We start from the raw sequence: 14,023 nt of genomic DNA, 5'->3' as shown, positions 1-14,023 counted from the left end.
TGACATGGCGTGTGCTGATTGGGCACACCCACGTAGTTGTCACGTGATGTCCGTGGGCGTGGCTATGATCAGTAAAGTAACCACCCATCTAGCCTGGCTGGAGAACCTCAAGTCCCAGCCAGGCTATAAACGACTAGATGTTTGTCTGTGTGATTAACCATTCCTTTTGTAAGGCCTACATCTTGCATATATATGGAAGTCTATTCATTCCCAAAGGTTTAATTGTGATAGAACTATTGCTGATATGTCACAGTCAATGCCTTGAAACACAAATAGATACATTTGTAGATCCACACGGATTAACCTAAGGTCCATCAGATTTTTATTACCATGTCTAAGGAGATATTATACGAACCACACATGATCCGTTAAATACAATAATAATTTGTTAGTCCATAAGCGTCCCCTCACACATGTGCGAGTCGATAAAGTTATTAACATAGTTGTGCTCCTAATGATAAATCAATATTTGCACCTTATTCCATAGTAAACAATATGATTCTAGTCATATAGTTGATCCTGTACTATGTCATGTATCCATTGTGTGGACTTTCACAGGAGCATACATAATGCCATCTTATAGGGGTGATACTCTTACAGAAAGCAACTGTAATTGATGTTTTCATTAAGTCCTAGTGGTGCAAGTGTTTTCAGTCTATATGTCCACTCGGCTTCTTTCTGTAATATTTTTTTTATCTAAATCACCACCTCTTGTAGGTTTCCCTCATGATATTCCCACATATGCCTACTCAATGGACGATCGTCCTTCCGTCTGATGTTCCCTATGTGGTCGAGGATACGCCTACAAAACTTACGGCTTGTCTTGCCCACATATGCCTTGGGGCAGCCACAGGTTGCCATATATACAAGACCTGCCGTCTGACAGTTAATAAAACTGCGGACCTCATATGTAATACCAGTAGAGGTACTTGTAAATTCTGCCCCTGGTTTAATAAATTCGCAGGCCTTGCAATGTCCACAGCGAAAGTTTCCTAGGGGAACATGTTTACTTAACCAGGTTGAATGATTTTCTGGCCCTAGATGGCTGTGTATTAGGCGATCCGGTAAATTTCGCCCCCTGCGGTATGTGACAGATGGATGTGGTGTGAGCATTTTGTTAATATCAGAATCTGCTTGAAGTATGCTCCAATATTTATTGAGAATGTTTCTGACTTCCCTATTACGATTGTCGTATGTACCAATGTGATGGACCTTAGGTTAATCCGTGTGGATCTACAAATGTATCTATTTGTGTTTCAAGGCATTGACTGTGACATATCAGCAATAGTTCTATCACAATTAAACCTTTGGGAATGAATAGACTTCCATATATATGCAAGATGTAGGCCTTACAAAAGGAATGGTTAATCACACAGACAAACATCTAGTCGTTTATAGCCTGGCTGGGACTTGAGGTTCTCCAGCCAGGCTAGATGGGTGGTTACTTTACTGATCATAGCCACGCCCACGGACATCACGTGACAACTACGTGGGTGTGCCCAATCAGCACACGCCATGTCACGGAGGGTAGTGCCTGGAGGTGTGGCTTGTGCCTTTAACTAGCCGGCAGTTGGGCGCGCACGCCGGCATAGCACATTACTGCTTCCTACCATCAAGGATGCAGGAACTGCAGTTTTAACTGCAAACAATAGCGGCTGTATATATTTAATATCGTCCTCCTGAGGAGCCATGCAATATACATTGGCGAAACGCGTAGAGGAGCTATGAGGAGTACATAGCCCACATTAGGTCAGAATAGGAGAGCAGTAATATCTATTTTATGCCAAATCCATATACCCTTTCCTTCCCCAGGTGTGTAATTAATCACAGGGGTTTAGAGTGACTGTTATAACCAGTACAGGTTAGGGTGCTATATATACATGGATGACTGAGGGGCAGTTGCTCATGGCTCTCCTATCTACATTTTCCTAATGGGGTCATTATCCTCTATACAGTGACTACAGTTATGTATTGAGGAATTTATTAACGCACATGGACACCATCATTCCGTATAGTGTGTATCATTTCTCAATTTTTAGCGCACATTGGGGCTTTTTTTGTTTTTGTTTTTTATCTTAAAAATTAAAAGTTATGTTTTTAATTTACTCTTTCTGTGACAAAGTTAATAATTGAGTAAGTTACCCGTCAGTGAATTCATTGATGCAATAAGTCACATCAGTCATATCATTGTCGACCGATTTACCACCCTGAATAACAATATTTCTCCATTTCAGTTGCCTTCACAGTACCAATAACCTCATCATAGTGAACATTTTTGAAAAGTATTGTATACTGTACATTGATCTTTAGGCCTCATGCACAAAATTTAGTGCAGGCCAAGGTGGGCAATTTTATTGAGGGTGTCACCCGAGTGCCTTCCATCACCCACTGACCTCAATGGGGGGGTTCTGTAATCAACAGAATGGAACGAAAGACTTTACGGATGACGTAGGACAGCCATGTATATCGTGATCACCGTACCACAGTGCATTGGCAGTGTGTGTATGGTAGACCTATATTCATACCTATCTGACATCTTGTAGCCTCCATGCCATGGTGTTGTAAAGTAAGTGGAGGTCACTACCTAATATGATGATAACTTGTATTGTCTGAAGTATTGGTGGTATATAGATAGTCAAGGATTGTCTCACGAAGACAATTGTGTATAAAAAGTAGTGGACTTGACATTCGACTGATCCCTGCAGGTCTACAGTCTGTAAACCTCAGCGATCACCAATGGAGCTAACATCTGGCCATACTTGAATATAACATTACATATAAATAGCCACCTATGTAACGCATAGACTGGCAGTGTCCACCATCTTACGAGCTAGAACGCATCCACCGTGGTTCTCCTTTCTCGCTTATAGGGAGGGTTGTGACCTGGGAATTCCATTTGCTTTTATACTGCATATTCATATGGGTTGTCCTCAAGGAAAAAACATTTACCGAGCTATAGAGAATTTTTTGAAAGTAGACCATCTGTATGATCAGTAAAGAAGTCAATAAAATCGAGTAGACCCTAGCGAGAGTCTTTGGAACACAACAATGAAAATTGGCACTCCGAAAGTTTTCTCTGGGCTTCTTGGTCTGAAAGAATAAAACCATGGGTTTCTTGTAAGACACAGCCCACAAGATAATTACACTTCTCAGATGAATAAATTGTCTTAGTTCCTGAAATTGCTTCTATTTTAGACTATATAAAATGCATCCTAAGCTTGTCTCTTAATGACACACCAAGCGCCTCATTAGCGTGCAGAAAATCCTGTATTTGTACTCTTTTAGTGTCGGATTTGTCACTCAGTGGACTTGTAAATACCCAATAAAACATTTCTTATGAAAACCCAACAATCACAAAAATAAAATCTAAATTAATGTGCGAATATTGTTAATGGAAGTCATTTTTATAATTAACTTTACTAATTTCACTTACTACCCAAGTACTTATAAATTCTAATATTGTAGAGATTTTTGTCACCTAATTGAAGAGTTATATTGACCCCGGAAAATTGAGTCTTGGAGAAACACTTTTGAGTTATATTGTAATAAAAAAAAAAAACCTATAGAATTTTTGACCCATACTTCTGTATGTGGTGGTATCTCCAACAGGAACCACTTGGTATGGCAAGTTTATTATATTTCACAAAAATCTTCTACAGACTTACGGTACCTGTTTACTGCTTATTTAGCTGGTCTGGGCAAAAATGTTATATAGGAAATATGCCACGGGAGGCGAAAAATAAGAAAAAATCATACTCCCCTTTCACCGGTGCTCCGGTTCCTTCCAGCATGGTCTGGTCCTACCAATCTATTGTTGTCTTCCTGCTGAAGTCCCCGCCCATATGAAGACTGAGGCCAATCAGCAGCCTCCGTGAAGGACACATGACATCACTACCTGTTGGTAGTGTCTATTAGAGGCTTACCCCCTCTCTCTGTTGAGAACCCATGGCTATGGGTGCATCAAATGTGTATTAGGGGTTGAGAAGACTACTAAGGCTGCTAGTTAAAACGTACGAGCTAAAAAATAGATTTGGTGAAAGAGGGGAACAAGAAAGAGGGCAGAGAGGGATGGTGTGTGTGTGGGGGGGGGGAAGTAGGGAGGACCTAATAATCACTCATTACCTCTCAAATTTCCATGGACTATCATTGCTTTTGGCATCAAGGACATGTCTACAATTTTTTAGGTAGAGCTCAATTCCTGTTCCCTTATTCATTCATGCTTTCTCCATTCAGTTTCATTGGGACAGGTATCACTGGTTTGATTCCCTACAGCTCCTTTAAGCAATATTTTAGGTCCTTCCTAATTTTCTGTAAAATTAAACCACATATATAACTCAATATTTTTTGTTACAACTATGAAGTGCTTTAGGGAATGGCATCATGTCACAATAACGTAGGGTAAAAAGAACCAAAAACTATGGTTTCTACACAGGGGGCAGGTAGTTAAAGAATGCTAAATCGGTGGGGGTACGACCACTCAATGTGTTTGGCAATTTTGATCAGTGCCGAATATAGTGGCAGGTCTTATGCTTGGCCACTAGTCCATTGAAGCTCCACCTAACAGTGGTTTCTTATTTTGGTAACCATTGGGGGGGTCCATCGATTGTACCCCCACCAGCCTAGCATTTTATAAGGCTTTACTCCGATTACTAAAACACCCTTTATACAATCATTGCCTTTGGTGGATTTCCAGAACAAAGCAACCATCTAATATTATGTTGCAGTAGTATTGTAGGATCTTCTGTTATTTTTGGTTTTGGCAAGAAACCATCCATTGAATAGACTCAGCAGAAAGTTCCTCCAAAAGTGCCATTAGGAGACCTTCTTTTTCTCATTAGTACAGTAAAATGCATACGTTTTATTGCCTTTTATGGGCTTCTTATTGTTTGAGAAGGAAACTACTCATTAAATTATAAAGTTCTTAAAAAAAATCATGTCCACCAATACCATTCCGAGCTTCTTTATAAACAGGAGCTTAATACACGTACACATCTACTTATAGAACAGTGGAAATGTCCTCTCCAAAGCGTGATCCTCTCAAAAAAGAATACCGTTGTACATGGGATATAAAGATATCAAAAACCTTTCAGAGAAATAGCCTGTGGTGGGACTGGACTTCTTAAAGAGGACCTTTCACCACCTGGGGCACATGCGGTTTAATACACCGCTAGAAAGCCGACAGTACGCAGAATTCATCGGCTTTCCCGTTCTCTGTCCCCAGTGAAGAGCCATCGGTGCTGGTACCGTGGCTCTTCACCATCAGAAGTGTATTTCTGACAGTCAGTCAGGAACGCCCTTCCTCACAGTAGCGCCTATAGCGCTGTACTGTGGGAGTGGTGAGGAACGCCCCTTCCCCTCCTGATAGTGCTCGTCCATAAACGAGTACTGGGGGGGTCGTTCCTCACCACCGGGTGGTAAGCAACACCCCCTCTCACAGTACAGCACTATAGATGCTGCTGTGAGGAAAGGCGTTCCAAACACCCTTCCGACGGTGAAGAGCTATGGTACCGGCACCGATAGCTCGTCACTTGGGGCACAGAACGGGAAGGTCAATAGTGCGCTAAATTCAACGCAATGTCGGCTTTCTAGCAGTGTATTAAACCGCATGTGCCCCAGATGGTGAAAGGTCCTGTTTAAGGAAATGGTTGTATGGAGTGGTTTCACTGTACGTAACATATACTCTTGTACAAAGCCAATAGATTTTATCCTAGTTTACCTTGACTATCTTTCTTAGTATCTGTTGCATGGTTACAAGGCATTTATATGAAGTATGTTCCACTGTGGTGGACCTGGCCCATCCATGTGCTTTTTGGTTGACCATTTATGACAGTTGTTACATGAATTGGAGCCATTGCAGGGGTAAATGTATGATCAGACTTGACTTCCATTGTTGATCATGTATGAATTTTGGGGATATAGATGTTCTTTGGGACTTATCATTATGAAAGAAAATTTATAAGTGAATAAAGGATTGGGCATTGAAAATCAATATGCCTGATCCTTATTTCCTCCATCATAATTTGTTGTTGGAGAGTTGACACATCCCCTACACATAAGGCTGTTTTCACCCGGAGTAACGCTCGGCTCATAAAACAGAAATCCCATTGACCTCAATGGGTGCCGTCTTACGCTTTTTAACCCATTGATTTCAATGTGTAGCGCACGTAAGACGGCGCCCATTGAAGTCAATGGGATTGTGTTTTACAGCGTTGACTCTGACACATGTTTACGTGTCAGAATGAGCGGAGCGTTACTCCGTGTGAAAGCAGCCTAAGATGTGTATGTCAACCGGTCTTGGTAAAATGGTCAGTGAAGGGTTCTCTAAATTCATGATGAAGCTGCACCTCTTTGGGAATTAGGAGCGCCCCTGTCTAGGCGCCAATTTTCAGTCACTGATTTGTGACTGTTTTACGCTAGTTTCCTGTTATAGGGGACTTGATGATTTCCCCCCATTAAGCATACAAGCCAACATTGCTACTGGTTTACGTATTACCATCCTTTATATTGTTTTCTTTCTTCTTTTTTTTTTGAGGGGGTGGCACATGTATTTTTTTATATTACCATGTAGAATGCCAAATCTTTTAGCTAAGTAAATTAAAAGTTTCATTATTACAGTAAAAATAAGGGGAGAAAGGTTTGGTGCATCTAAGTTAAAAAAAAAAAAAAAAATTGACTATCACTTTTCTTACACTCAAGGAGAAAAAAACAAAAAGTCGACACTAGGTACACAGGTAAGACCTCCCATACATTGTCATACAAAGACATAGTTCATGTCAATTCAATAGTCACACCATAAAATAAGATGTCGGATCGATAAAACATCACGGAATAATGATCTGCAAATCTAGGGGGATGTTTTTGAGAGATGGAGTTGGCAATCTTGGTTCTAAACAATGGTCACCATTCAACGAGTTTTCTCATTCCTGCCCCAGTGCATGTTACATGTGGGTTTTTTTTAAGTTAAAAAAAAATCTATATTATTGCTTGCTGAATGGTAGCGCTAAATGTTATAAGCTGAATCAAAAGTTTTTATTCATTCTTTTTTTTAAGAAACAGGATGCTTTTTCAATTGATTTTCTGATGTCCACATATAGCTTCATCGAAAACTGGAGAATCTCAGAGATCACCTACAAGGCAATGACAAAGGATACTCTCTCCGAGTAAATGTACGATTTAACTCGGCGATTTTTGTATTTTTTTTTTTTTCCTCTTAATTTTGTTTCTATTTTTTTATTTTTTTTCATGCATTTTGTATTTTTACTTTATTTAATGGTAGCTTGTAGCACCAACAGTCTAAATATTCACCACCCTCATTTCTCCATTCAGTTTTTGTATGTGTATTTTATTTTAGCAGGGGTTTCATTGGAATATGCAGAGACCGTGTTATGAAAATACGGACTTATAGAGTACTCGGAATATGTGTTTTTTTTTGCATGGAAGTATTGTTGAGTGTACTCTGTTGTACGGTTGTCCATTAAAATACACCGTGTATGTAAAAATAGCCTAACGACACTCGGAACCTTAAAAGTCTCCCTTTGTCTACTATACTCACAGTGATCCAGAAACTATGCTCCGGCTAGAGTAGTCAACATTAGTGTTGAACGAATTGTATTCGTCGAATACCTCGCGGGCATAGGAATGCGTGTCATTGGCTGAACAACAAGGGGTTAAACGATTCGAAGCGTTTAACCCCTTGGTGTTCGGCCGATTACACGCATTCCTATGCCGGCGAGGTATTCGGCGAATACTATTCGCTCAACACTAGTCAACATGGCTGGACTTAGGTGGTTGCTAGTTATTTTCCCTACATAGATATCAAATTTATTGGACCAAGGGTTTGGACGACTATATACATTAGTCCATAAAATTAATCAACATGGTTTTAACCAAAAAGATCATTCCTTGGATGAAACCTAATGATTGTTTTAGCCAACCAATGACGGAAGGCTTGTAGACAAAGCTAATTCATCAATGCTTGTCAATACATGAACTTGAACAGTATGGCCAATTTGATTGGTGGTGATGGCCACTATGGACTGCATTGGCATAAAAATTGTTCACCAGATGATTGTTGAACTAACAGTTGTCCAAGTCTCAATCTACTTCTATCCAACATGTATGGACACCTTTACCATCGTTGGCTTCTCCTTTAACAGGTCCATTCAACATGACCACAGTGGGACATTGTTTCTGTAGATTTAGAGAAATGAGTCGCTGCCATAAATTTGTTTCTTTCAATTGTCTCGGGAGAATATTTCCCATCTTGATTTTTTGGAATGGAAATTCACTAGTGTTGAGCGAATTGTATTCGATCGAATACCTCGCTCCCATAGGAATGCGTGTAATCAGCCAAACACCAAGGGGTTAAGCGCATCAAATATTCACTGCGCTTAACACCCTTGGTGTTCGTCTGCTTACACGCATTTCTATGGGAGCGAGGTATTCGACGAATACTATTCACTCATCTCCAAAATTCACAAGTAACCACCATAAGGGCAGCAAAACCATTGAGAATTCTGCAAACGATGCTGCGGAATAGATCTTACCACCTCGGACCATTGTGAGTATGACTTGGGTGAACGGGGGCTTTTAAAATGTTTTTTTTTATTATTTTATCCAAAACTTAAAATGGATTTCAATGGATGTTTGAGACCATTCAATTCATAGGCTCTGAGATATTATTGGAAAAAGTTCAGTGAGTAATGGGACACCACTGGCCACTGACCTGTTTGTGGCAGTTCTGGAGATCTCAACTATCCTGTAGGAAGTCCCCAGTTAAAGTCGTTGCTACCTATGAGGACATGATAAACAAGTATTTGTGTCATGGCTACCCAGGAAGGATGGTCTTGAGAATACACTAAATACAGGTACCACACATGTGTAGACCCTATGGTCGCTGCTAATTTACAACTAAGAGGAAGAAGACATCAACCCAACAAGATGGGGGGGTGAACACTTGGTAGCAGGTGGTTGGGTTTTGGTTTTCATAGTGGACTTAGGCTTTAGTCTACAACCGGCCTTAGAACAAAATATTGCTTCACGTGGAGGCAAACATTTTACGTCCCAAGCTGCCTGATAGAATATAATGTAGAATTTCACATTGATTTCGGGTCCTACTAAAAGGCTCAGTAGCTGATGGTAATTCACTATGTAACTGCCCGATCGTTGGTCTGTTTTGTGATGTCTATTAGTTTCTTCTACAAGTAAGTTAGTGACGTGACTTGGTTGCCTTTAAGAAATTTTAAGTATTGTGCATGTGTACAGAAAAATCAACATATATGTGTCTTCATGTCTGTACACAAGTATGTCCAATAAATGGCCAGTCCCATAGTATAAAATATTCTGGGATGATATTTGTAATTTCATCCTTGTTCCTGAAGGGAGTTGAACTCGATGACCTTTGTGTTGTTTTTCATCCTTAATGTGATTATTACAATTGTTAAGTCGGCCAATGGAACACGACAAAGAACTGATACCCTATGTTATTTCTAGTGTAGGACCTGCAGAGAAGGTGTATGACAAAGTTGTATAAATAACACCAATCAGAGATGTCCAGAGTTATGCTCCACCCCTGAGGATCTTGCTTTAGCTTCTCTAAACTTACCACACAATTGCCATACAGCATGACCAGTTTAGCTTGCAGTTAACTTCTGTTTGCCAAAAAGGTCACTCGGATGTGCAGTTTTGAGCACTTCTTCTGGATCAACACGTGAAGAATAATATTTCTAACTAGAAATTGTACTTCGAACTTTTGTGTTGTTTTTCAGCCTTACTATATAGTAAGCTGTGTAACAATCTCCTGTATCTGAAACGAAATTGCAAGTTGGTGTTTGATTGACGTACTATATATAAAAAAAATTTACAACAAAAAAACTTTTATCCAAAATTAGATTTAATCGTAATAAACTAGGTAATAAGTTTAGGGAAGTTTTCAAATACACATTACCCTAAGGTAGCCTGAACCTGCCAAATTTGGCAGGATCCGTCGGCCATTTAATGTGTACTGGATGGTTGACCAACTTTTGTTCAGTCTGTGGCGGGGAAGAGAGTCTTTGTCTTTGTTTTCATGGGACATAAGCTGTTTGCCGGAAAGGTCCAATCTTTCTCCACTCACAAAAAAACCCAAGGAGTCCCAAAATGTGTACATGCATGTGAAACCACATTGGGACAGTCACCCAAAATTACTTTCCTAGATGGGTGGTCCTTTCCCAAATATTAGAATGCAGTGGGTAGGCTGCCTTTCTACAGTTATATCATAAATTTAAGACTATGCCTTTAACAGCCATTCAAGTGTCTTACTTATTTAGACTTTAACTAAATATTTTTGTTACTGTCAATATTTCTAAGTGGTTAATTTCTCTTTTAACATACATCAATTAAAGGGAAAGTTTGTTTAGTTCTTTTAAAGCCTTCCCTGGGGGAAGCCATGTTGGAGTCCTACTTTTTTTTTTTTTCCTGCATTGCCCGTAAGGACAATAGAACCAAGGGGTTTGTTCTTTACAGCAGCTGAAATAAGAAACCCCAGTAGTTCTGTTTCAGTCTCCAGGGAGTGATAGAATAAAGTCCCCACCCCTATAGAGCAGGGAGTTCCGGTGAGATGCATACAGAATGTGGCTGTGTTACCTGTGCCTCAGTCTGTACAGTAGAGCTTTCTATTTTAATAATGAGATGACTGGTTAACATGTCCTAGTCTACACATGAGTTATATACATGGATAATGGAATTAAAAAATCCCAGTTTTTATAAAATAAAATGTTTTATGAGATATGCACCACTTTTGTCCTTGGACTATGTCTTGAATTGCAGCTTAGTCCCAATCACTTGAATACGGGTTTACTCCAGTCCAGAATGTAGCACATATAGTAGATATGAGTTGTGCTATTTCTAAATCAATCTTTTTCGATTTCAGAACCCACTTTATACTTTCTCAGATACAATGTAATAATGGATCAGATAAGATTATTATGGCGCAATCTGACTAATAGAATTATCCTGATGGCCTTAAAGAGGACCTTTCAGCACCTCCGCCAATACAAATTTTTACTATCCTATAATAATCACCTCCCAATGGTACCAGAATAGTCAGAATTTTTGAGCAATCACTGTAGTTAGTGTTAGTGCCTGATATGCTAACTAGACTCTCTAATGTCAAGTGGGTGGTGTCAGGCAGGAGCAGCCAAGGGGTGTGATTCGGAGCTCTTTGACACTCTCTGTCTCTGATTGGAACTCTGAGTCACGCCCACTTGCCTGCTCCTGCCCCACATCACCCACTTGGCATTAGAGAGTCTAGTTAGTTTATTGATCACCAAAACTCACTGCACACTGATTACTCAGGAATGGCGGTGGGTAGAGAAAAACGTCCAACTGCTCTGGAATCAGTGGAGGGGCACCTATTAAAGCATGAGCTCAAAATAACTGAAGAAAAAGGTCCCTTTAGAAAGGTTTGTCTCTTCCACAAAACCACTTAGTAACCTGAACCCTCTTTGGTGGACTTGACTTATCATTGTGGTGTATTTGGGTTGCTGGCCGAACATGACACCACCTACAGGCAACCTAGGGATTAGAGAAAGCAGATATTAAAAAATTTGAATATAGTGGATCTGATGAAATATTTCATTAAAAAATAGAGAAAGAAAAACCTCTGATATATATATTAAAAAAAATCCATTATGTAGATTTATTAAAATATATGTAAGGATGAAAGTAAATGTGCCTATTATGGAGATTATCTCCTATTACTAATTTATGGCAGTAATTTCACATTTTTCCCGGTAAGAGCTCATTTTGCAGGATCAGATGTGAACGCATTCTTATAGATGCGGGTGAATTTATTTATTTTTTTTTTTTTTTTGGGGGGGGGGTTATGATTTTTTTTGCCTTCCTTATAAGTACATTGCTAAAGTTGCAGCTCTATCAAGTCTTAAATATTCACTTTTTTTCTGAACTTTTTGTTTTATGTCGTGGCCGAGGTTTATGTCGTGTTCGCTGTGCTCTCTGTAACCTTTATATCGAGCATGTTGTACGGCTTAGGTCCGATTCTGAAATCATCGGATCAGATGGGGATTCCTGCAAGGCGTTGCGATACGTTGTTAAGGCAGACATTGTTGCAGCAAAGTCAGATATTTTCTGTAACAATGAGACGCATGAATTTGCCAAGACGTTTGCCCCAGGGCCTCTTTAGCGGACTGCTCACGGAGAATAATATAAGGGGCACAAAATCGTAATGGAATTTGTGGCGTATGAGAGTCATTTAAAATATATTAAATTCTTTAGAGAGAAAGAGGCAAGCCGATGCCTTTTTATTGTCCTTCTGCTTCTGACATGAAAAACGAAGCAATAGATCCTTATTAAAAATATCCTATTGTCTTGTTTCGAAAGCTCCTTTATAGAAATATTGTGAAGGTGAACATAGACTTTGAAGGGGTTGACTGGGATTTTTAATACTGGGTGGGCCATAAGTATGGATACGCACAGAGAGGGTAACACATCACGTAGCAATTGCAGATACTCAGTGGAATTTAGGTTTCCATTGATGAAGTTGAATCCAAAATGGCGGCTTTACAGATGGCCACCATGGGCATCACCCAACCTCAAATGTTTCCCCCCTCCCATGTACTAATACACCACAAACGATAAGGTGATATCAGCAACCACTTCCATTTTATCTGGGTGTATCCATATTATGGCCTGCTCTGGTTGTATCCATACTTATGGCCCACCCTGGGTGTATCCTTACTCATGGCCCGCCCTGGGTGTATTCATACTTATGGCCCGCCCTGAGTGTATCCATACTTATGGCCCGCCCTGGGTGTATCCATACTTATGGCCCGCCCTGGGTGTATCCATACTTATGGCCCACACTGGGTTTATCCATACTTATGGCCCGCCCTGGGTGTATCCATACTTATGGCCCGCCCTGGGTGTATCCATACTTATGGCCCACCCTGTATATTACCAAAGATATAGGAAAGTTGACAAATTAAAAGAAAAAAGAAAATCTATACTCACTTATTTAAAACCTACTTCTCCGGGGCTGCCGCTCCAATAGTCCTCGATGGACTTAGTTTACATCCCTATGACAATAATGTGCTATATACACGTGACCAATGCATCCAACATCTAGTCTAATAGGATATGTAAGCATGTATGACACGTGACCGCTGAGGCCAGCGATTGGACTTACTGGAGAACCAATGGTTGAGGATTAGAGATGAGCGAACGCTGTTCGATCGAATACATATTCGATCGAATATCAGGCTGTTCGGGGTATTCGATTGGAATCGAATACCACGAGGCAAACGCATTAAAAATTTGTATCCCCTCCCACCTTCCCTGGCACTTTTTTTGCACCAATAACTGTGCAAGGGAGATGGGACAGGAACTACGACAACGGAAGCATCGAAAAAAAATCGGAAAAGTGACCTCCAATTTATAAGAATGGTGGATTTAACATTCGATTAATCTGAGACTGTGAACTATGTGACTGTCAGACAGGGACAGATGTACAGGCAGGGTTAGTTAGGGATTACCTCTATTTAGGGGGGAATGTTACTCACCCGGCTCTTTGGGGCTCTGTCTGGTCGGGATCCCTGTCAGCTTGCAAAATGCGCGAGCTGACTTTTTCCCATAGGAATGCATTGACCAGCGTTGATTGGCTGAATGCCATATAGAGTACAGCATTCAGCCAGTCAACGCTGGTTCTGCCGGAGGAGGCGGAGTCTAGGATCGGTCCACAGCAGTTTCCATTGTGGTCCGATCTCAGATGTAGCAGTACTGACACAGCTCTGCTACACTGAGAAGCAGCCGAGCGTAGCACACACAGAGGTGCAGCAGAGCTGAGTGTGCAGCAGGGTTCAGCGCACACTCAGCACTACTACATCTGAGATGCACCAAAGCTGAGTGTGCAGCAAGGTTCAACGCACACTCAGCTCTGCTGCATCTGAGATGTAGCAGTGCTGAGTTTGCGTTGAACCCTGCTGCACACTAAGCTCTGCTGCATCTCCGATGTAGTAGTGCTGGCTGT

General features: G+C 40.6%; 1 protein-coding gene across 19 annotated transcripts in view; it reads left to right on the top strand.

The window, feature by feature from the left end:
* Positions 1–14,023, top strand: part of GPHN (gephyrin) — a 245,520-nt gene that overhangs the window by 188,450 nt on the left and 43,047 nt on the right. For 11 of the 19 annotated variants that reach the window (XM_075283130.1, XM_075283140.1, XM_075283144.1 and 8 more), the window contains one exon: positions 7,095–7,166. The exons of the other annotated variants lie outside the window; for them this stretch is intronic. In XM_075283130.1, coding sequence (XP_075139231.1) covers positions 7,095–7,166 — 72 coding nt within the window. The remainder of the gene's footprint in view (positions 1–7,094; positions 7,167–14,023) is intronic. 19 annotated transcript variants of the gene reach the window in all.

This window comes from Leptodactylus fuscus, chromosome 7 (genome assembly GCF_031893055.1).
Source record: "Leptodactylus fuscus isolate aLepFus1 chromosome 7, aLepFus1.hap2, whole genome shotgun sequence".
In the NCBI taxonomy this organism is placed as follows: Eukaryota; Metazoa; Chordata; class Amphibia; order Anura; family Leptodactylidae; genus Leptodactylus; species Leptodactylus fuscus.
The sequence above is the reverse complement of the archived record's forward strand: the minus strand, read 5'-3'. Positions and strand labels throughout refer to the sequence as shown.